General features: G+C 37.6%; 1 protein-coding gene across 1 annotated transcript in view; it reads left to right on the forward strand.

Moving 5' to 3' along the window:
- ADGRV1 (adhesion G protein-coupled receptor V1) overlaps nt 1-25,230 on the forward strand; it is a 564,199-nt gene that overhangs the window by 337,469 nt on the left and 201,500 nt on the right. The window contains exon 84 of the mRNA XM_043593538.1: nt 20,751-20,867. Within this exon, the coding sequence (XP_043449473.1) occupies nt 20,751-20,867 (117 nt within the window). The remainder of the gene's footprint in view (nt 1-20,750; nt 20,868-25,230) is intronic.

Below are 25,230 nucleotides of genomic sequence, written 5' to 3' on the forward strand. Positions count from 1 at the left end.
ATAATTCCATTACTGGGGATTTAACCAAAATACGAAGACACTAATTCAAAAAGAAATATGCAACCCTATGTTTATGGCAGCATTATTTACAGTAGCCAAGATATGGAAGCAACTCAAGTATTTGTGGCATATGTAAACAATAGAATATTACTCAACCATTAAAAAAGAATGAAATCTTGCCATTTGCAACAACATGGATGGATTTAGAGGATATAATGCTAATAAGTTAAATAAGTCAGAGAAAGACATATATGATGATTTCACTCACATGTGGAATTTAAGAAACAAAACTAATGGAAATGGGAAAAATACAAAAAAATGATTTAAATAAATAAGCAGACTAGTGTTTGTTAGAGGGGAGATGTGTACAGGTATGGGTAAAACAGGGGAAGGGGATTAAAAAGTACACTTAATGGTGATGAGTCCTGAGCAATGGATAGAATTGTTGAATCACTGTAGTATACACCTGAAACTAATATAGCACTATGTTAATTATACTAGAATTAAAACAAAAACTTGGCTATTTGACTTAATTTGAAGTAAAAATACGAATTGAAACTAACTGACCATGAAGATAATGTGTGCCTTTTTTATTAATAATTATTATAACAATTTTCTGGAGTAATTCTAAGAGGAGAAATGGTACAAAAAATAACACAGAAAGAGTATGGTAATGGCTGTAGGAAATTTATTTCATTTCTTTTTCCTTAAAAACCTAGATGAAAGATAAAACCGTTTTTTTAAAGGCCTATAAAAAATGTTTGATTTCCCTAATTGTGAATTAGATTTCTGCTATGCTTATTTAATTTTAACTATGCCAATGGACTGATCAAATAATTATCAATAGTAATTGCAAATACTTTTTTTTTTTTTAATGTTGTTTATCTTTGAGAGAGAGAGGGAAAGAGAGCACAAGCGGGAGGGGCAGAAACAGAAGGCGATAGAGGGTCTGAAGCTGCCCTGTGCTGACAGCCCAATGCATGGCTCAAACTCACGATCTGTGAGAACATGACCTGAGCTGAAGTTGGGCGCTTAACCGACTGAGCCACCTAAGTGCCGCCTCTAGTACTTTTTATATTTAAAATTTTTTTTTAACGTTTATTTATTTTCTGAGAGACTGAGAGAGACAGAGCACAAGTGGAGGAGGAGCAGAAGGAGACACAGAATCTGAAGCAGGCTCCAGGCTCCAGGCTCCAGGCTCTAGGCTCTAGGCTCAGAGCTGTCAGCATAGAGCCCGATACAGGGCTCGAATCCACGAACTGTGAGATCATGACCTGAGCAAAAGTCAGATGCTTAACTGACTGAGTCACCCATGCGCCCCTACTACTTTTTATATTTAAACATATATTATAGTAACTAAATGTTAAACTGAAGTTGATTTTTTTTTAAATTTTTTTTTTCAACGTTTATTTTTGGGACAGAGAGAGACAGAGCATGAACGCGGGAGGGGCAGAGAGAGAGGGAGACACAGAATTGGAAACAGGCTCCAGGCTCCGAGCCATCAGCCCAGAGCCTGACACGGGGCTCGAACTCACGGACCGCGAGATCGTGACCTGGCTGAAGTCAGATGCTTAACCGACTGCGCCACCCAGGCGCCCCTGAAGTTGATTTTTAATGAGAACATAATATATTAGATATCCACATACTATGTAAAACCCTATGGAAAACATAGGACTTCTTTTCCAGCTTTTTTTTTTTTAACTTTTACTAAGCTTCAGTTTCCTCCTCTATAAAATGGAGGCAGTGATCTCTAAATTGCATGAGTTATTTAGGAATAATATGAAATAATGTTTTGTAGGGCATTTACTACAGTACCTGGCACATAATAGCCATTCATTAAAGGGTAATTATTATTGTTATTATTGCTGATAAAAATGAGTTAGTGCTTTTCTGGCTATATACCAGATGAAAAAGACTAGTCTTAGTGTTAATGCATGACTCATAAAGATCTGTTTCTCAGAAAGAAAATTACTTTTAAAAGAAAAGAAATAAAAACAATAAAGTATCTCTAAAAACTTCTGAAATGGGAGCTGAATTGCTTTTTTGGGGTTTTTTGTTTGTTTTGTTTGTTTTTTGGTAAATTCTACCATTGTTTCTTGCAGAATGGCCTTTTAAAATGTCTTTATTTGTGGGGCAGATTGTCCCAAGCAGTCTACTTTACCAAAAATGAGCTATGACAAAAATGGACATGTGTATAGATGTGAGGTTTGTTCTTTTTTGAAATGATAATTGCCAACATTTGATTTACTTAATTCATATACTTAAAATAACTTAATCTGACTCTGTCCATATACAATCTAAGTGGACCCTCCCAGTCTCCATCTGCTTCTGACTCTGAGGACTAGCTGCTGATTTACATAATGGTACGTGTTCTTATATTTTAATTATTAGATGTGATGAGAAAACAGCATGCTTCATGTTCTGACAGTAACGTGTAGTGTGAGTAGGAGATTTGTGCCCTGTGTTATTTACAGCAGCAGGCACAAGGGTGTACTAAAGACAGGACATACACAGAATGTGCCATCAGGAAACTGTGAATGTTGATTGATTTTGGTACTGTATTTTTACTATGGCAACTATAAAAAGGTAATAATTATTAAAACCTGTTCATACTGGTTTCTGACATTCAGGAGTTGCCAAAAGCTATTGCATTGCGTAAAATACCTCCCTGACACACCTAAGATATTTAGAGGCATATTTAATTTAATTTAATTTTCAAGGGTCTTATATATACACATACATCTTATGTAACAGCCAGAGTAAGTATAAAATACAGAGAATTGGGACTTGTATAGGAAAGAAATGTTACAGAACCAGGCTGGATCGCTGGCGGAAAAACCAAGCGGCACTTGGAGATCTTGGTAGATCAGAGTTTTATTTTACACTGGCAAGCTCAGAGGAGATCCTTCTCCAGAGATCTGAGCCCTGAGCACAAGCATGGGGGACAGTTTATCATCCCTTACTTTCACATTCTGCATTAGTAGTAATTTGGCACACATGACAAGCAGGGCAGGAAGAAGAACCTGGAAGAAGAGTCTGTAAGCTAGGAACTAGAGCTTATGTTAGTCCTGTAGGCCATCTTATGGTGCATAACTTTACTTATTTTCCCAACATTCCCCCTTTTATGCCTTTTCAAAAAATCTTTTTGGTAGGCATCACCCTTTAGTTCCTGGGGTTGGTATCCTTCGAGGGCTAAGATGCGCGTTGCAATTTCCAGGTAATGTTGAGAGACCTGGTCAGGGTTTGTATAATGTACGCCACAAATGCAGGTCCGTTGTCACTGTGTATGGTTAAGGGCATACCAAACCGAGGCACAATTTCCTGTAGAAGAGCTTTGGCCACCTCAAAGCTCTTTCCGTCCTAGTCGGAAAGACTTCGACCCCCCAGAATATGTGCAGATTATTACAAGGAGGTACCTGAATCCGTTGCTTGGTTGTATATCTATAAAGTCCACCTCCAAGTCTTTAAAAAGGGTGGCCCCCATCCTTTGAATGAACCACTTCTCCTGGGTTTTTATGGGATGGGTTTCTAGTAACTGTCAGATCAGGTTCAGGGAGGATATGGTTTGCATATATAGAGATCCATCCTGTTTTCCAGTTGTTTAAATAATATGCACATGGGGTCTTATTATTTTTCCCACAGAATAACAAGCACAAAAGATTGTCTACATGAAATACTGTGACAGTTCTTCTGACATTTACCTCAAATTGTCTAGTTTAGGCAAACAACAAACATTTAAAGGCAATCAGAACCAGAATATAACACCCGTAACAGTGCGTTGTTAAAACATAGCTTTTCTCTCTAAAAACCTGCATTTCCAGAGATAGCCAAATCGAGACCAATGCATTTGTAGAACAAATCCAGTCTAAACAAACCTGGCCTAATTATTTACATAAGCTCAGCAAGAATAGCAATTGATCATGAGGATATTTTAAAGTTTGCTTTGCTGGAACCTTTTATAAGGAATCTCCAGTTTGAACTTTTAGTAGCCTCTCCAGGCCAGAAGCCAAGCCAAATACTTGCCATCAGACAGGCCTGCAATACTGGTAGATTTGGGTGAATTCCTTTTCACAAGGCCCCCGAGATATCCTGAGGTGGCTGTACCTGCTAGGAAGTGACCTTTACTCACCTGGTGAGGCTGCTGGGAACTCTGTAAGCAAGGTATCAGGCCAACCTTTCCAAGGGGCTTTATGGTTCCATGTTTCATAAAGCCAACCTTAGTTCCTGAAAGCTGTCTGGTCATATCTGAGTCTATGCTTGTCACTCTCAAATATGACATTCCAGTCAAAAGCCTTGGTAAAATAACCAGTATTTCTAATGGTGACCTGTTACAAGGAGAACAGATTCTTCTTGAACTTATGTAAACAATTGTAATTGCCATGAAAAAAAGAATACTCACTGAGAGTTTTTGAATTTCAGAGGATTTAGGTAGAGAGAAAAGATAAATGCTTCAGTTTACAAATGAATACTTTATGACATTTCAGTTTATCATAGGTATCATAAGAGAAAAGTTTCCTTAATCTGGAGGTGCAAACATTAAAGAACCAGCAATATTTCCAACAAGAGTCACAAAATTATAATCTTCCTCAGGTCAACCTTGATAGAGTAAAAGTTTCATTTTTAATGCTGATGACTTTAAAGACAGGTCCAACAAACTTAAATAGTTTAGATACTGAATATGTTTCACATGCATTCACTTAAAATCAATCAGTTTTTCCCCATTGTCAGTTTTCATCTGGGACACCAGTGGGGGTATCTGAAGTGGGTGGTCCAAGGGGGTGCTCTTTGCCCCTTGACCTTGAGAGTGGAGGGGAGGAGCCAATGGTGCTTGAGGCACTGAGGATGGTATAGGAACCAGTTATGTAGACCACACCCAAGTTGGTACAGAAACAGAAGGGGGTTCGGAGAAAAGCAGAAGAGGTAAGGTGCCAGCAGAAGGCAGAGAAGGAAAACTGGATTCAAAACCTTAGCCCAGACAGAGGAGCAGACGCCATGTTTTCTTCCACCAAAGTGGAAATATGGAGTCCACATCAGGCCAGAGAAGACCGGGAATTTCCTCGAAACAAGTGGAGTGTCAGCAGCTGCTTGGGAATATTCCTTAAAGTTCCTGTCCTGAAGTAGTCTAACCACAGTTGGCTCCATTTATAGCTGTTAACCTGGGAAATGAATGAGGGAGAAGGCCTCACAACTATTAGGCAGAGGAACAGAGAGAGAGGGTAAGCGTCCCCTTCAGTCTGATTCTGTCTCAGCCAGACCAGTAAAGTCCCCTTCTCAAGGTTCCTCCTGATATCAGCTGGGTTTCGGGGGCCCCTTCCGATTTGGGCACTCATTCTTCCAGTCTCCCTTTCCTGTGCAGTAGGCACATTGGTCTTTTGCTAAGGGGCCTCTGGGCTTTCCCCCCTTTGGTGGTTGGAGCTTCCCAGTCTTTGCATTGTCCTTTTCTTTCCGTGCTACTGCCAGAAGGGTGACCCTCTTCTTTAGTCTTTTTTCAGTTTCCCTCGGCTGTGATTTCCCTGTTCACGAAAACTTTATTGGCGACCTCTGTCAACTGGGTAATATTCATCCCGGCTAAGCCCTTTAGCTTTTGGAGTTTTCTCCTAAGGCCTGGGGTGCAATCTGGCTGCTGGCCTTGGTGAGAGAGGATTCTCCAGGTCCGGGGATGGAGGAGAGACAAATGACAGAGGAGTTTCAGGCCCCTGTGCCCGGGGGTGGGGGGCCTTAGTGGGTATGGTGGTGGAAAGACAGGGTTCTCCTCTGGGTCTCCCACAGATGCCGGACAGGAGCAGTGGGCTGCTTCTTCAATTCTCCAGGTGAAACAGCTAAAACCTTTGCCTGACTCTGTGTTATAGATGAATTGCATCCAAGGTAGGGGATTTGGGGCAATTTCAAGGCAGGAATCAATATACAGAAATTGGTCAGGGTGACCTGGGTTTCCAGTGACTATTTGCCAAACCTGCCGGACCAGTTGGACACCTAATGTTCCTTCTGAGAGTCATCCTACATCAAAAGTGGGCCATTTCAACTCACATAGGGTCCTTAACTTGCCAGGCGTCATCTAATTCCGTAGTCTCCTGAAAACCCCTTCTTTACTCTGTCCTGACCCCATAATGTTCCTGTGAGATGGAGTTGCAAAGACAGAGGGGTAGGGGTGCCCCCTCTAATGAGGAGACTAGTCAGATGCCTGTCTCACTGTATCCCTAAGGAGCTTAGGTGATGCTTAGCCGTAGCAGTCTCAGCTTTGTGACTTACAATCGGAAACTATTCTGATGCTGCCATAGGTTATATGCCATTCACCATGGAATCGCAGATGGGCCCACTCAGACTACGTGGGCTTTTGGGAACCTTAAGGGTGCCCCCCCCCGTGGAGCCACAGAATCCAACTCCTCAGGGCAAGCCAGACCAAATCGGACATTTGCACTCATATACACACCAGAGATTATTGCATTCCCTCCCACAGAATTCCTACCTGTGAGACCTCTGAAGGCTCTAGGGAGTGATCAAGTCCCCCTTCCACTCTTGTGAGTGGGTCTGACTAGGTTGAGGCCCCAGCTTTACCAGTTCCGATGTCGGGTCCAGGTCCTTGCTTGCCAAGTCTCTTCGAGTCTGGCAGGAATGGCAGAGCAGGACTGGCCTGCGGCGACCAAGCGAAAGACTGCCAAAAATCAGGCAGGGCGCACTTTCTCTGTTGCGATGCCTAATTCCGTCACCACCTTGCCATTTTCCCAAACCGGTGGCAACAATGGGCCAGCGTGGTTGGGTTTCCTGGTCAGGGAACTGAGTTTGTTATGGAACCAGGCTGGATCACTGGTGGAAAAACCAAGTGGCACTCGGAGATCTTGGTGGATCCAAGTTTTATTTTACACTGGCGAGCTCGGAGGAGATCCTTCTCCAGAGATCTGAGTCCCGAGCACAAGCATGGGGGACAATTTATCATCTGTTACTTGCGCACTGTGCATTAGTAGTAATTTGGCATGCATGGCAAGCAGGGCAGGAAGAAGAGCCTGGAAGAGAAGTCTCTAAGCTAGGAACTAGAGCTTATGTTAGTCCTGTGGGCCATCTTATGGTGCATAACTTTATTTATTTTCCCAATAGAAGGAAGGAATGAAGGAAGGAAGGAAGGAAGGAAGGAAGGAAGGAAGGGAAGAAGGAAGGGGAAAGCAAGCTAACTATGAACATGAGCATAATAGATTTTATGTTCTTTGACATGAAGACCATAGGAGGGCCATCCAAAAATATTCAAAGCTTTCTAGTCAATGTGGGGAAAAAAAGGAATATCTGTGTGAAATCAGTGAGAATAATTTTAATGTTAAGTATGATATTTTTAGTAATAGTAAAAATTCAGATTCTGGTATTTAAACTTCTTTTAAGGGATAAGGTAGAAACACCAGTGAAAAAGATGCTAGCCTGGGATGGGGGTTGTAATAGTACACATGTGGTTTCAAGATAATGAAAAAAGATACAGGAAATTAAGTATGGCATTAGTCCAAGTGTTTTGTTTATAGGAACATGCTACAGGCAGTCTCTATTGAGCATACCTAAAAAAAAATACTGATTACCTTGCCTTTATAGCTGTTTTTCCATTTCTGGTTTCTACCTTTTTGCATAAGGAATTAACTATTATCACTAAATTTTATTGATGTTTTAAGTTTAATACTTTTTTAAAGTTCTTCAGATAGTTTGTTTCTTTAAATACTCTTGTAACTTTTTAAAAAAAATTTTAGTATTTATTTTGGAAGGTGAGAGTGACAGTGTGAGCAGGGAAGAGGCAGACAGAGAGGGAGACACAGAATCTGAAGTGGGCTCCAGGCTCTGAGCTGTCAGCATAGAGACTGATGCAGCCCTTTCAAATAATTTTAAAAGTTACACAGATAGGGGCACCTGGGTGGCTTAGTCGATTAAGCATCCAACTTCAGCTCAGGACATGATCTTATAGTCTGTGAGGGTGAGCCCCATGTTGGGGCTCTGAGCCTGGAGCCTGCTTCAAGTTCTGTGTTTCCCCCTCTCTCTGCCCCTCCCCTGCTCTCTCTCTGTCTCTCTCTCTCAAACACTAATTGTAAAAACGGCAAAAAAAAAAAAAAAAAGTTGCACAGATAATGCTGATTAAAACTTAAACAAAAGGAAGCCTGTTAACCACAGAATACATTAGTCATGGAAATGTCATTATACTTTGTGAATTCCATTATCATTGGCATTGGCACATTGGCAATAGCCAATGCAACAGCAACATGCAAAGGTCTTTTTGTCTTTAGCCTCAGATTAATGGGTTATTAACACAGTTTTCTAATGAAAGGGATTCTGCAGACATAAATGATTTACAAGTAGCAGAAATAATGTGGAACTCAGCATTTTGTGATCTTTTTAGCTTAACATATCTTGCTTTTGTCATTGAAACAAATGTTTAAAATAGCTTACTCATCAGTTAACTTTGGAAGAAGAGAGTAAAAAACTTTTTGGATCAGGGATGCTAAGTGGATTAGAAAATGTGAGTTATAAAAATTCAAAAATTAGGGGCGCCTGTGTGATTCCATCAGTTAAGCGTCCAACTTTGGCTCAGGTCATGATCTCGTGGTTTGTGAATTCGAGCCCTGCCTTGGGCTCCATGCTGACAGCTCAGAGCTTGGAGCCTGTTTCGGATTCTGTGTCTCCCTCTGTCTCTGTCCCTTCCCTGCATGTGCTCTGTCTCTCAAAAATAAATAAACATTTAATTCACAAAATAGAGTAAGTGGATACTGTAGATTCAAGTGTGGTTAGTTAAGCTCAAGACAGAACACCATAATAATAGTAAATATTTTAATTTCAGGAAAAAAGAGAGTTAATAGCAGGATCCAGAAGGTGTTAATACCTGCAAGAGTCTGCTTCAAGCCGAAATGAAATAATAGGGACCAGATTTACCACCAGATCTAAAACAAATGAAAAAAAACGGAACATTATATGAAATAATGTCAATAGGCTAGACATCAGGCAGCAAAGGATGAGGATCCCTGAAGTACAAGAAACAAACAGGATGAGGTTAATAATTGCCCTGGAATACTGCCTTCCAAGCTGTGGCACAAAAAGGAGGAACACAGGTGGTCTGCAGATTCACAGAACTAAGGAGAAAGATGAGAGTCTGAGAAAAACAAGGTGGCTAAAGTTTGGAGGCCAAAATACTGAAAAAGAAGGAACCCTGGAGATAGGCAGAGTTCTTATTTTTCAGCTGAGTTCTGACTAGCCCATGTTGTGAGGAAACTACCCAAAGCTAGAGAAAGAGTCCCCCAGAAGGCAAAAGAGATCAATGTGAGGTGCTTACACAGAGCCACGAATAGTAACTTTTCCTGCTGTTAGACTAAGAAATCCTCAAGATCCACAAACACCTGGGTAGAGTATACAGACGGGTTTTGCCTCAGCCCCATGGAGTGATTGGCCTGAGCACTAGGCCCTGCCCAACACATCTTAACCGCAAGAATTGAAAAGACCAAATTGTTTTCACATGCATCCTAGCACAAAGCTCAAAAATATTTACAGGAACACAAATATCCAACTCCCAAAGAGGTGAGATCACAGTGTTTGATATTTAATAAAAAACTGTAAGATGTGGTGAAAGGCAAGAAAATATGACACAGGGCACCTGGAAGGCTCAGTTGATTAAGCATCTGACTTTGGCTCAGGTCATGATCTCATGGTTCATGAGTTCAAGCCCTGTATCAGGCTCTGTGCTGACAGCTCAGTGCCTGGAGCCTGCTTCAGATTCTGTGCCTCTCTGTCTATCCCTCCCCCTCTCACACTCTGTCTCTCTCCTCAAAAATAAACGTTAAAAAAAAAAAAAAGATTATCTCTTTCCCTCTCTGTCTGTCCCTACCCCTCTTGTGCATATGTGTTCTCTCACTCTCTTAAAATAAATAAGTAAACACTAAAACAAAAAGAAATGAAAACTACAATGTGTGAGATGAAAAATACCCGGATTGGGATTAGAAGTAGCAGAAGAAAAAATAAGTGAATTTGAAAACAGCAATATCAGTTACTCTAAAATGAAAAAGAAAAGAGGGAGTCAGAATAAATCAGCAGGGCACCATTGAACTGTGGGGGAAAAAGTTAAGTGTTTCATATATGTGTAATTGAGATGTCAGAAAGAGAGGTAAAAGTGCCTAATGGTTGGGAAAGAGCATTTTAAAAAGTAATGATTAAAATTTTCCAAATTTCTTAAAAACTGTTAACTTATGTATTCAAGAATCGTGATGAGCCCCACACAGAAGAAGCATGAAGAAACTGTATGAAAGCACATCATAATCAAATTGCGTAAAACTAGTATAAGGAGAAAAATCTTACAGGCAACAAAAATTAAAACAAAAAATCCATACAGAGGAATAAACATAAGAATTACAGCAAATTTCTTGTCAGAAATAATACAAGTGAGGAGAAAGTAGAACATGTTTAAGTACTGAAGGAGAAAATACCTGTTGAGCATCGGACTCTTGATCAGGCTCCTTGATCAGGAGGTCAATCTCCACACTCAGCTTGAGATTCTGTCTCTCTATCTACCCATTTCCCCAACTCGCACTCAGTCTGTCTCTCTGAAATAAAAAAAAAAAATAAAAATAAAAAGATGGAAAATTAATTGGGATTGACTATATTAACAAAGTAGATTTTAAATATTTTTTAATGTTTATTTTTTGAGAGAGAGACAGACAGACAGAAGCATGAACAGGGGAGGGACAGAGGTAGAGGGAGACGTAGAATCTGGAGCAGACTCCAGGCTCTGAGCTGTCAGCACAGAGCCCCATGCAGGGCTCACTCACAAACTGCGAGATCACGACCTGAGCTGAAGCCAGACGCCACATAGCAGATTTTAGAGAAAAGTTATACCAGAGAAAAAAGTCATTCTATAATGATAAAGGGGTTAGTTTATTGAGAGACTATAATCACCCTAAATTTAATAACTTGATAACTAAGCTTCCAAATATACCATGCAAAAATTTATAGAGCTACAAGGAAAACTTGACAAATCCACAATTATAGTTGGGAATTTAAAGACTTCTCTTTTAATAATTGATAGAAATTTTTTAAAAGAACAGAAAATCTGTAAATACATGGAATTTTGTTTTGTTTTTTTTTAGAATATAGAATATTTTAACATGTTATCACCCAACCTGAACTAATTGAGATTTATAAAACACTGAAACCAACAGTAGTAGAAAACATGTTTTTATCATGTACGCAAGAAACATAGGCTTATAAATTCAAAATGATTAAAGCCATACAGAGTATGTTCTCTGACCACAACAGAATTAAATTGGGAATCAACAGAAAGATCACTAGAATGTCTTCAAATATTTGGAAACTAATTAGCACACTTATAGATAATCCATAGGTCAGAAAATAATTCAGGAAAATTTCAAAGAATTTTGAACTGAGTGAAAATGGAAACAATATATCAAAATTTGAGGAATCCTTAAAGCAATATAAGGAAAAAATATAATAGAACTAAATGCCTCTATTAGAAAAAGAAATAAGGTTTCAAAAATAGGATCACAGAAATATAAAAACAGTTTTTAAATTAAAAATAGGAGAAAAAGAAGAAATAAATAATAAAGAACAGAACAGGAATCACTGAAATATAAAACAGTAAAACAACAGAGAAAGTCAGTGAAACCAAAAGCCATTTCTTTAAGATCAATAAAGTGACCAACCTTTAGCCAGAATGATCAAGAAAAAAAAAAGAGGAGCTCTAAATTTCCATTATGAAGAAAGAGAAATGACATCACAACAGATTCTAAATATTAAAAAGATAATAAGGGAATATTATATATCACTTTATACCAACAAATTTTCCAGGTTTGGTTAAATAGAAAAGTTACTTAAAATGACATATATTACCAAAACTCATTCAGTAAGAGCTAGGTTATCTGAATAGGTATATACCTATTAAAGAAATTGAATTTATATTTAAAAATCTTGCCACTAAGATAACTTTAGTCTTAACATGGTTTTATTGATGAATTTTATCAAACATTTAAGAAAAAATACCGCTTCTATACAGATTCTTCCAGAAAATTGAAAAAGAGGAACTCTTTCCCAACTCTCTAAAACCAGCATTACCCTTATAGCAAAATGAGACAAAGACTACAAACCAGTGTTCCTCATGAATATTGATGCAGACATTCTTAATATAGTTTTAGCGAATCAAAATGATAATGCATCACAAAAAGTGATAACTATCCAAGTAGTATAAAGTTGGTTTAATATTCCAGTATCAATCAAATTAATTCATCATATTAATTAGCAAGCAAAAATGAAATAAAATGTTTTGTAATCTCAATAGAGAAATAGCATTTGCCAAAATTCAATAGCCATTCCTGATTAAAAAAACTCCAACCAAGTAGAAATAGAGGGGAGCTTTCTCAACTTGACAATGCCATCTACAAAAACAAGTTATATTAACTAACCTCATAGTTGTAATGATTTGCTAGGGCGGCCATAACAAATTACCATAGACTGGATGGCTTAAATAACAAATTTATTTTCTTACAGTTCTGAAAGCTAGAATTCCAAGATCAAGGTGTTGACAGGGTTGATTTCATATTGAGTCCTCTCTCCTTGCTGTACAGATGTCTGTCTTCTCCCTTGGTGTTCGCATGGTCTTTCTTCTGTACATGTGCTTGCCAGTATCCAAAATTTTCTCTTATAAGGAAATCACTCATAGTGGATTACAGCCCACCTTAAAGACCTCACTTTAACTTAATTACCTCTTTATTGACTTCATTTTCAAATACAGTTTATTCTGAGTAACTAGAGGTTAGGACTTCAGTGTATGAATTTTGGGGGACACAATTCAGACCATTAAAATAATTAATGGTGAAAACAATGTTTTCATGCTAAGATCAAAAAGAAAACAAGGGTGTTCATTTTTGCCACCTCTTTTCAGTACTCTGTGTGTGTGTGAGTGTGTGTACATTATATCTATATTTATATCCATTGCCAACAAGTACCATAAGGCAAGAAAAAGAAATGAAAGCATTCTGATTAAAAAGTAAGTAAAATTCCATTTATGCAGAGATGACATAATCCTTTATGTAGAAAATATGTTTTCTACAAAAAAGCTACTCAAACTAATAAGTATGTTCTGTAAGTTGGCGAGATGAAGATCAATATACAAAAATCAATTGTATTTCTGTATACTAGCAGTGAATATCAGGAATTAAAATTTAGTGAAATATCAATTATTATAATAGCAAAAATATAAAATACTTAGGGATGAATCTCTTAAAAATTATATGAAGGACTTGAAATATCAATTATGATAATAGCAAAAATATAAAATACTTAGGGATGAATCTCTTAAAAATTATATGAAGGACTTGTACATGGATAATTACAAAGTACTTCTGAGAGGAACTAGAGAAGACCTAAATACATGGAAGGGTACCATGTGGTCATGAGAAGAAAGAGTCGATATTGTTAGTATGTCCATTCTCAGATTCAACCCAATTCCAATCACAACCTCAGTAGGTTTCTGTTTTTGTAAGCATCTATCTGGTTCTAAAATTTATATGGAAATGCACATGACTTGGGATGGACAATATAACTTTGACAAAGAAGAATAAATCAGAGTCTAACACTACCTGGTTTCAAAAATTATAGCTTCAGTCATCAAGACGATGTGATATTGGTGTAAACATAGAAAAATTGATTGATGGGACAGATCAGAGAGTCCAGAAGCAGACTCCTACATAGATAGACAAAAATGCAAAAGGTAATTCAGAAGTATTTATAAAAGATCAAAAATGTAGATTCAATCCATAATTGGGTTTCACCAATGTTAAAAACTTTTGTTCTTCCAATGACACTGTTAAGAGAATTTTTTAAAACAAGCCACAGAGTAGAAGGAAGTACTTGCACATTAAACATGTGATGAAAGACTTGTATCATGAATATAAAAAGAACTCATAAAACTCAACATTAAGAAAACAAACCAATTTTTAAAGTAGGCAAGAGAGGGGCGCCTGGGTGGCGCAGTCGGTTAGGCGTCCGACTTCAGCCAGGTCACGATCTCGCGGTCCGTGAGTTCGAGCCCCGCGTCAGGCTCTGGGCTGATGGCTCGGAGCCTGGAGCCTGTTTCCGATTCTGTGTCTCCCTCTCTCTCTGCCCCTTCCCCCATTCATGCTCTGTCTCTCTCTGTCCCAAAAATAAATAAAAACGTTGAAAAAAAAATAAAAAAAAAATAAAGTAGGCAAGAGAGCTGAAGAGGCATTTCTTCAAAGAAAAGACATGGATTGCAGATAGGGACATGAAAAAATGGTTAACATCATTACTGATTAGGAAAATCCAAATTTAGACCACGATGAGGAACTATGTGTGCCCCTTAGAAAGGCTAAAAGGTTTTTTGACTATCCCAGACAAGTTTTAGTGAGATGCTAATATATTGCTGATGAGAATGGAAATGTTACAAGCACTTTGGAAAATAATTTATCTATTTTTAAGAATATTAAATACACACACAAGAGAATATTAAATACACACTTATCATATGATCCACCTGTTCCTTCTCCTAGATATTTATTCAAGACAAATAAAAGCACTTGTACATTCATAGCAGCTTTGTTTGTAAAAAATTAAAAAAAAACTGGAAACAACCCAAATATCCATCAGTATTTGAAAGAACACATAATTAAAACACTACTATGGGAAAAAAAACACTACTACGGAAGTACTACAAAGATCGTGAGGAAACTTTTGGGAATGATGCATATGTTATCTTAGTTGTGGTAATGGTTTACAGGTGTATATATGTCAAAACTTGTTAAATCATACACATTTTAAATATGTGCCATTTGTTTTCTGTTGACCATACTTCCATAAAGCTGTTTTAAAAAATGATATGCTCAGGGTGCCTGGGTGGTTCAGTTGGTTAAGCGTCCCACTTCGGCTCACATCATGATCTTGCAGTTTGTGAGTTTGAGCTCCGTATCGGGCTCTGTGCTTACAGCTCAGAGCCTGGAGCCTGCTTTAGGCTAGGTTTCCCTCTCTCTCTCTGCTTCTCCCCCACTCGTGCTCTGTCTCTCCTCAAAATAAATAAACATTAAAAAATTTTTAATAAAAAAAAAAACGATATGCTCAAACCCATGATAGGAGCTATAGAGGATAATGAATATTTGCTGAATTTTCTTTTTTAAAAATTTTATTTCAAAATAATTATAAGATGAAATTGTTGCCTTTAAGGAGTTGAAAGTTTTCTGAGAGATTAAGGCTGATATTATATAACAATTGAGAGAATTGAGCTTTATAGGAAAGCCAACCCTTATGTTAATAAAATCCTATTTTAAAAATTCAGAGGAGGAAAAGTTTGCTTGTGGTTGAAAGAAAGCCATATATTCATGATAGAGTTGGCATTTCAGTCATGCCTTGAAAAATAGACATGATTTCAGCAGAGGAAGATGAGAAACAGAAATCCTAGGTAGGAGAAAGAGGAAGAATAGACTGGAAAGATGATGGAACATGTTTTGGGAATAGCAGTCAAAATAGTTAGAGTCGAATGTTTGGAAGAATCTTGTGGAAGATAAGTTGAAAAAGGGTATGGAAGGCAGATGGGATTTGTAGGCCAAACCAAGACAATTCTGTTTCCTCTTTAATTGTTTCTTTGTGTCCCACAAGCGGAACTAATCAATCTTGAATGTGTCCCCCTGGTATTTTACTCCATACCCTGTTAAAACACCTGTCACATTTTGCATCTTTTGTATGGCTTTAGCCATAAGAACTCTCCTATTAGAAAGGACGACATTTGGCTCATTATAAATGCCGAGTAACAAGTGCTTTCCCACTTTAAAAACAAGGAAAGTCTAGGAGCTTATCATGATCTGAGTAGGCAGGTGGAATTTGAACTGATCCTGTAAAAATTGAGTAGGTGTTTTGGATAAGCTGGAGAGTAAAGAGAAGGGCAATTAATAGAGAGGAGTGAAAATGTTTATAGTAAAGTGGGGAGAGAGGTATACTAAGGAGTACTGAGAATTGATGTTTATAGTGAAATCAGTTTTTATTATTATTATTTAGCCCAGCAGAAACACATGTTCTGTATTTAAAATGAAAACTATACACAGGTACAGTAGAGCTCTCATCAACCAGAAGAAGCAAAGAATTTTATAAGTTACTAACAAAACATATCAGATACTCTCTTTGGGGACATATATTTATTTTTCTTTTCTCTTTAGTTAAGATGTATGTATGTTATATCAGTATAGAATTGAGAATAGTATGATATTTGCTATTGGCATTATATTCTATGGCCATTATGAACCTGTGGTGTGCCATGGATTAAAAAAGATTGAGGAAGAGTGAACTAGAAGTTCAGCACTTTGAGGCAGGACTTGAGTTTGATTTTAGCTTTATAGGCTGCAGCATGGTGTTCTGGAGAGAATGCTATATAAATGAGAACTCCAGGATTTGAATCCCACTTTAACTGGGGCACCTGGGTGGCTCCGTCAGTTAAGCATCAGACTTTGGCTCAGGTTATGATCTTGCGGTTCGTGAGTTCGAGCTCTGGATCGGGCTCTGTGCAGACACCTCAGAGCCTGGAGCCTGATTCTATATCTCCCTCTCTCACTCATACTCTGTCTCTGTCTCTCTCTCAAAAATTAATAATAATAATAATAAACAACATTGAATCCCACTTTAACTTTCAAACACATTTAGTTACCTCCAAAAAGTGAATTCCTGTATCAGATCCTTTTTCATCATTTATTAAGTTTGTGTAACTTAATAATGACTTCACATCATTAATATGTGGGTTCACAAGAAAACCAGGGAAAGCATGTAGCACCTTTTGCCACCATATTCTTTATCTCGTAAAGATAGTAACACTTTGTTGGTAGTAGGTACTTGCCTGCTTACTGAATGAATCAGTAACGTGAATGACTGAGGACCTTTGAAAAATTCTTTTTGTTTTTTATGTTATGATGTTTAATGCATCCAGAGAACTGACTGTGAAAATAACCTTTCTCCTGGTCAACTCTGTATGATTAAGTAAAAGAACAATGGTAAAAACTCCTTTCTCCTCACGTTAATGTGCCTTAAAGATGTATGTGCTAAATATGCTAGGAGATGGCATTTTATTTTACTATAACCATTTAATTTGTATTTAAGCTAAAGTTAATTTAATTTTAGATACGCCTGGTTATTTGTAATAGCTGGTTCTCCCAAGTTTTCTTACCTCATTCCTGTTGTAGCAGTGTGCACTGTGAAAGGTCAGCCTTTTCTTGCAGACTAACCTCCTTTCATACAGATGGAAGTATTTCTCGTGCTTTAGAGAACATTCTGGAAGAATGTTCATAGTTTGCAAAAGTAGATTTGTGACTGGTATTTTTAGGACTTAGGAAAGGAGAGTAAAACATAATAAAATATAGAGAAGTCCTATCTGTAGAATAGAATTCTGGGTGTTAAAACTGTATTCTGAAAGCAAATGCAGCTTAAATAATAACCTTTACTAATTTGTTTCAAAGAAAAGAGTTTTTAAGAGAATAACAATTATTCAAGTTAGCATACCATTTATAAATAGTTTCATAGAATGCTTAAAACTAAGCATGTTCAATTACAAGTTTGGATTATACTATTGTCTTACATAAGCAAACTCTTCAGGTTGATTAGAACATAACTACCATGTAAACCTCAACGCTATGCATATTATAGAATATGAATTAGACAGGTTCAAACTTATTATATAGGTACACTTACAAAATCTTTGTGGAAATAGATGCCGCTTTGTAAAAAGAAGGAAAATAAGATGTTAAAATTACTCCTTTTTTTTTTTTTTCCTTTGGCTGAACCTCTCAGTCTGTTCTTCCAACAGCTTTTAAGGAAGTTTTGGTGCTTAGTGTTCAACGTTAGTTGAACCAAACTAACGTTAGTTTTGGTGAAAGAGTTCAGTGAATATTTGTGGAATTTAGGAAGGTTAAATTTATGATCTATAGTGTGTTACAATTCAGAAGTTAGAAGCTAAAATCTAGGAAGATCTAAGCATGTTTTCAAAATAATTGAAAAGCTATTTGTGATATGTTCTGGAAGGGCGAATTTGTTGACTTTGTTTTTTTTTAGGGAACTCATTTGTACCAGATTGTTAGGAAATAATGAGACATTAATTTCTAGCATCTGCTTTTTTCCCCTAATACTGTGTGTTACAAATGCTCCCAATCCAGGGCTAAATAAACAAAAAGTTGAGTTAGGAATGCTTCTCATTTAAAAAATAATCCTGGAATCTTGGCACAGAAAGAAACTTAAGAATTTATCATTTCCATCTTCTTCCTGCTACAGATGAAGAAACTAGTCTCAGAAGGATAAACTGAGTTGTGTCTATAGCTTTAAAAAAGAAAAAGAAAAAGCCTTTTTTTTTTCTTCTATACTTGGTACAAGAAGTACTCAATAAATAATTTCCAAGAGGAAAGTGTCACTTCATTATGGCCTAAGATACATATTATTGTAGGGGCACCTGGATGGCTCAGTCGGTTGAGCGTCTGACTTTGGCTCAGGTCATGATCTCACGGTTTGTGAGTTCAGGCCCCACATCAGGGTCTGTACTGACAGCTCAGAGCTTGGAGCCTGCTTCGGATTCTGTGCCTCTCTCTCTCTCTCTCTCTGTCCCTCCCCTGCTCACACTCTGTCTCTGTCTCTCAAAAATAATTAAATTTTTAATTTTTAAAAAATATACATGTTACTGTAAATTTACTAATGAGCATTTTGGCTTTTCTTTAGTTGACTAAGTAGGCTGGTTATGGCTAAGTGTCACCCTGTGAAGTGAAGACATTTGAAGCATGTAGGCCCTCACCTTAGATCCTGACAAATTCACCACAGTGATGCTACCCTACGAACACTGCTGGATAGAAATTTTCAAGGAGGTTTAATGGCCACAACCTTTGTGACAAAAGGATTAGGGAGGCACATATTTCATTTGAAAATAAAAGCAATACTTTGTCCCATTGCTCTAATTTGGTTTTGAGCACAGTATTTGTTTTTTTAAAATTTCAAACAACCTCAAAGGTATTTATGTTTCCTTGTTAGAAGGTAGGTTTTGAGATATAGGTCAGCTGTTTTTTTCCTTGCAACACCCCTTTGTCTTTTTGGCATCAGTTATTCTTTCTCTCAACAGTAATTTATTGAACATTTGTATATCCCTGGCATAGTGGTAGCTTATTAAAATATAAAACCAAAAAGGCTTGGTCACTGTCCTAAAAAGAGAGCTTATTCCTTGAGAAGTTATGCTATTGTTGTTCCAAATCTCCCCTTGCCATCTGCACTTTTCATTACAAAATTTAACACAGTAGGCATATATTGTTGAAAATACAAAACAATAGGTAGAAACCACAAGAGTGTTTTCCTTTATTTATTTATTCATTTATTTAATAAGTATTTATGGAGTACCTACTGTATGCCAGACTCTGGGCTGCGTAATTAGGATATATCAGTAACTGAAATGTTCAATGATCCTGCCTTCATAAGTATTACATTCTAGTAGGTGAACAATAGTAGGTGAGATGAACAATAACCACGAAACATAGTAAGTAAACAAATTACAAAGCATGTTAGAAGATGATAAGTGTCATTAAAAAAAAAATAGGGGAGCCCAGTGACTCAGTCACTTAGGTGCTGGACTCTTGATCGTAGCTCTGGTCATGATCTTGCAGTTCATGGGTTCAAGCCCTACATTAGGCTCTGACTGAAAGTATGGAGCCTGCTTGGGATCCTCTCTCTCTCCCTCTCTCTGCCCCTCCCCTGCTTGTGTGCTCTCTCTCTCTCTCTCTCAAATAAACTAAAAAAGTAAAAAGGGGTAGGGGCATCACGTGTGGGGGAGGGAGAAAAGAAAAGGGTATAATTTTAATTTGTGTGGTCATCTTGTCATTCTGAAGATTTCCCTTGACCAAAGCCTTGGGGGCAGTTGAAATAAAAGTCCAAGGTTTAGAATAATCCTAGGATCTGAAATTGTAAATTTAAGTCTTCTTTGTTACATAGGTCACTTCACAAAAAAAAGATGCATTTGGTGGTAAAGTCACACCCTTTGCTTTTCTTTCTTGTCCCTCTTTGTAGCTTTGATTTAAGTGAATGTCTGTATTTTCTTTTCTAATTATCTAAAATAAATGCATTTTGTGGGATTTTTGTCCATCCATAATAAGAAAAGGGTTTACTTTGAAAATTACTTTTTGGGGTGCCTGAGTGGCTCAGTCAGTTAAGCATCTGACTTCAGCTCAGGTCATGATCTCACAGTTCGGTTCATGAGTTCAAGCCCTGCATTGGGCTCTGTGTTGACAGCTCCGATCCTGGAGCCTGCTTCAGATTCTGTGTCTTTCTGTCTCTCTCTCTTTCTCTCTCTCTCTGCCCCTCCCCCACTCACATTCTGTCTCTATCTCTCTCAAAAATAAACATTTTTAAATATTTAAAAAGAAAGAAAATTATCTCTTGACAGAATGTAGCCTGTAGTACAGGTACTTTGGTATTACAATAGCTACACTTAATGAACACAGCTATAAATGTATAAACTTGTCAGATCAGGTTGTACACCTGAATCTAATGTAACATTATGTCAACTATATTCAAATAAATAAATAAATGCAATATAAAACTCTATGTATTTGCCATTTTTAGAATGACTGTTCATCGTCTCAGTTTGAGCAACACATTAACTTATTTTCCCTTTGAGTCATTGAATCCTAGATTCTGATAAGAACAGTTTGTTTTCTTAATATCCTTGATCACTTTTAGCATGGTTTCAAAATACAGGTATTTGTTTCTTACAGATTGTGTTCCTGGCTTCTGCATATGCAAGTCCCCAACTCACAGATGAGAGCTGTTCGGCCATGGCTGCTGTCACACATTACCTTTATCTTTGCCAGTTCAGCTGGATGCTCATTCAGGTTGGTACCTCATTTCCTCCTCCCACCCCCTTCAGCGTTGCAGTGAATCTGCATGGAATGTTCTTCCTATCTGCTATTCTTTATACTGAAGTGGAAGTAATTCCATATATCTATCACTGCGTTCCTAGGAGATCATTGGAAAGAAAACCTTGTAAGCTGTACATCAGAAAGTTTAGCGAATTGGGGAAATGGGAAAAAACATAGTAGGGGTAGAAATAAGGAAGTGGTAGGAGATGAGGCTCGTGATGTGGACCCTGTAAAGCACAGTAAGAAATGTGAACTTTTTTCTAGGGGAGGTCATAGAATGAAACAAGTGACGTGACAACGTTTGTATTTTAGGAAGATTTTCCTGTTTGTAGTGAATTGGTGATAGAAGGGTTGACATGGGAGCTAATTAAGTTTACGTTAGCTGCATCCAGGTCAGAGAACATGGCAGTGTGAACCTGAGAGCAGAAGAAGCTTTTGAGATTTCTTTCTTTCTTTTTTTTTTTAAACTATAATAATAGAATGTATAGATGGTTAAGAAGAATGCAGAAGGTGGAACCAAGGATGATTCCCAAGTTTCTGCATGAGTAGATGGGTGGATGGGGGTGCCTTGAACTGAAATAATGACCACTGGAAATTACAGGAAGGATGATGACACTTTTAGGACATGCTGAGTGTGAAGTTTCTCCAGTGTAAGACTTCCAGTGGGGACTTTGGGAGAAGTGGGATACACAGTACTAAATCTCAGAACAGAGGCCCATGCTATATAAATACTTAAGAAAATTGTTGACTTACAGTTGGAAAAGGAGTGCATTGCTTTGGAAGAGATCGCTTTGGGAGAAAGTACAGAGTAAGACTTGAACAGTCCTAGTATACACCGGAGGAACTAGTAAACGTTGCAGAGAGACGTGAACTCTTCCTTTTCTGCCTAAAATCCCAAGTTCTCTTCATTGTCCTATGCAGATTTGCTTGATAAAGAGAAAAATATGAAAGCTGGATCCACTTAAGTAGTGTTAATGTCATTAAATGGCTCAACTAAATGAAATGTTGCCTTTGATAATGCTTTGATATTGTTAAATCTTTCATACGATACAAAGTTTTGTTTGTGTTTTTGAGTATGCATGTGAACTATTTCATGCAAACAGATGCATTCAGTGCTTGCATATTCTTTTTTCTTGTTGAATAAAAGGATGTGGGGTTTTCACTACACAGCAATAATGAAAGAATATGAGAGTACCATACAAACTCATGGAAGGGATATTTTGCAAGGTATGATATTATAGTTGTTGGGAGAACTGAACTGAATTATTTAGTTAATAGAACTAATTGCAGTAATTAAAGCCCTGAATCTGGGTTTGAATTCTGATTTTGCCACTATCTTTGTAACTTTAATCGAGTTTTTGGCCTTTTCCAAGTTTTGTTTCTAAATCTGCATACGAGGGTAATTCCTTCTTCATAGAATTATTATTTCATAGGTCTTTAAGCAGCTCTAATTATGAAAAGCTTCTGGTGTTCTCAAACCCCTCCCCCATAATTAAAAAGTAAAGCTAGATCTTGGGGAACCTGGGTGGCTCAGTTGGTTGAGCACCCAACTTTGGCTCAGGTCATGATCTCATGGTTTGTGAGTTTGAGCCCCACATTGGGCTCACTGCTGTCAGTGTTGTCACTGTTGAGCCCATTTTGGATCCTCTGTCCCTCCCTCTCTCTTCCTCTCCCCAGCTCGTGCTTTCTATGTCATAAATAAACATTAAAATAAAAAATTTGAAATATAAAAAAAGTTAAGCTAAATCTAAACCATATAACATAAAACTTAATATTTGCTGATATTAAAGTATTTACTAGATTCTCTGCAAAATTATTTTAAGAGTTTAAGCTGAACTTTTTATGTGTACCATGTATATATTGTTATTTATCTGCTTGGACTGAGGTCCTCAGTGTGGAAGGTCTTTGTCCAAGTTCCTGCCCTACTCAGTTTTTGATGAATGAGTCAGATAAAGACCCAGGAAACTGTCCTATCAGGTATGCAGATGATACAAAGTTGAGAAAACAGCTAAAACAGAAAGCTGCCTGGATTAGCGATGCAGGTAGAATCAACATAGAGAAACTGCTGTGAAAGATTGAAAACTGAACATAATCTGATGGGGTTAAGATAAACCACCTGAAATATTAATTTAACACAGACTTAGGTGCAATCAAATGTGTGACCAGATTGCTTAAAACAGCAACTACAAAAACAACACAGACCTAGGTTACATTAATAACAGCATAGAGGTAGGTGAGGGAATCATGGTTACATTGTAATCTACAAATGTTCAAGAAACCTTGGGACCCTGTAACCACTTTCATGAATCCTGTTTCACCAGGAATATTAACTAGCCAATGAGAAGTTGGAAACAGTCTTGTAAGAAACTTTGAGGCAGCTGGAGATAACTAACCTGGAAAGAATTTAGAGTGATGTGATGGCTGTCCACAAATACTGGAAGTGCTGCTACAGGAAATAAAGAGTGGTCTGTAGCTCTAGTTGGAAGAATGGCACAAATGGGTCCAAAATTAGGGAAGCAAGTTTTGATTCACTTTAACGTCTTTGATAGCCAATAAAACTGTCAAAATTGAAGAGGTTGTTTCTCTAAACAGAAAGTACCAGTCAGTGAAATATATTCAAACAGGGATAAATGAACAACTTTCAAACATGTTTTCCTGCCTTGGGGCAGTGTTAGATGGGATCACATATAAGATTTTACCCAACTCAATAGAGACTGATGTATTCTCTATCTCTTTTTCCAGTCTTAAGTAAATAAGATTGTGGCTGATGGACATTTAGTAAGGTAATTAGATATCTGTATGGCTATTGGTTAGGAAAAGTATTGAAAGTACCAGTGAAGTTTAATGTATTTCAGATGGCACACCACACATTTTTCATGGTTTGTGGTGCAACCACAAGGGGAAAATTCAATAATTTCTCATTCTAGGTAGGTTACTTCTAATGAGTTACTTTGTGGGAAGAGGTTGTCACTTTACCAACATGTGTTTTCCTATTTGTAAACTACTGCCTGCTAAAATCTTATTTTTAAAATAGAATCCATTTAAAAAAAATTTTTTTTAACATTTATATATTTTTGAGAGACAGAGCATGAGTGGGGAAGGGGCAGAGAGAGAGAGGGGGAGACACAGAATCTGAAGCAGGCTTCAGGCTCCAAGCTGTCAGCACAGAGCCCAGCGTGGAATTCAAACTCATGGACTGTGAGATCATGACCTGAGCTGAAGTCAGATGCCTAACCTGCTGAGCCACGCAGGCACCCCAAAACTAGAATCCATTTTTATTTTTTTATTTTTTTAATTTTTTTTTCAACGTTTATTTATTTTTGGGACAGAGAGAGACAGAGCATGAACGGGGGAGGGGCAGAGAGAGAGGGAGACACAGAATCGGAAACAGGCTCCAGGCTCTGAGCCATCAGCCCAGAGCCCGACGTGGGGCTCGAACTCACGGACCGCGAGATCGTGACCTGGCTGAAGTCGGACGCTTAACCGACTGCGCCACCCAGGCGCCCCTAGAATCCATTTTTAAAACATTGTGTAAAAGATTAGATTGCTGTTAATCCAATCCTGATAGTCAATTAGGGTTTAAAAATTTTTTAATATTAACATTTTAGTAATTCTACTTCTTATTTTTAACAGAATAGGACAGAATTTGACTTATGTATGTGTGTGCATAGCTTATGACAAGAAGTTAACCATTAACTTTTTTTTTAATGTTTTATTTATTCTTGAGAGAGAGAGAGAAAGAGAAAGAGAAAGACAGCGACTAGCAGGGGAGGGGCAGAGTGAGAGAGGGACACAGAATCTGAAACAGGCTCCAGGCTCTGAGCTGTCAGCCCAGAGCCCAACGTGGGGCTCAAACTCACAAACCGTGAGATCATGATCTGAACCGAAGTCGGACGCTTTACCGACTGAGTCACCCAGGCGCCCCTAACCATTAACTTTTAATCATTGGACTTAGCATGTCAGAATTACTGTTCATTTTGACCTGCCTCATATCTTCAGTGTTAGAAAAAATGCATTTAAATAACTTTATCTTGAACTTTTATATTATATGCTTTTAGTACATTATAGTAAAACTGGATTATATTTTAGAGTAGTTAATGAAAGATTTTATCAGTAAACAAGTTACATAACTTTTCTGAGCCTAGATTTTCTTATCTGAATAATCAGATTCGTAATAACAGTACCCGTCTTTGAGGATTGTGGAAAGATGAAATGAATTCATACGTGAAAAGAGCTTGGAATTGTGCCTGGCACCAACTGCTCCATACATATTTACCCAATATTATTGGCTAAGCAAATATGTATGGCTAATATTCCATGGATTTTGAAACACGTT

The sequence above is a fragment of the Prionailurus bengalensis genome, chromosome A1 (genome assembly GCF_016509475.1).
Source record: "Prionailurus bengalensis isolate Pbe53 chromosome A1, Fcat_Pben_1.1_paternal_pri, whole genome shotgun sequence".
Classification (NCBI taxonomy): Eukaryota; Metazoa; Chordata; class Mammalia; order Carnivora; family Felidae; genus Prionailurus; species Prionailurus bengalensis.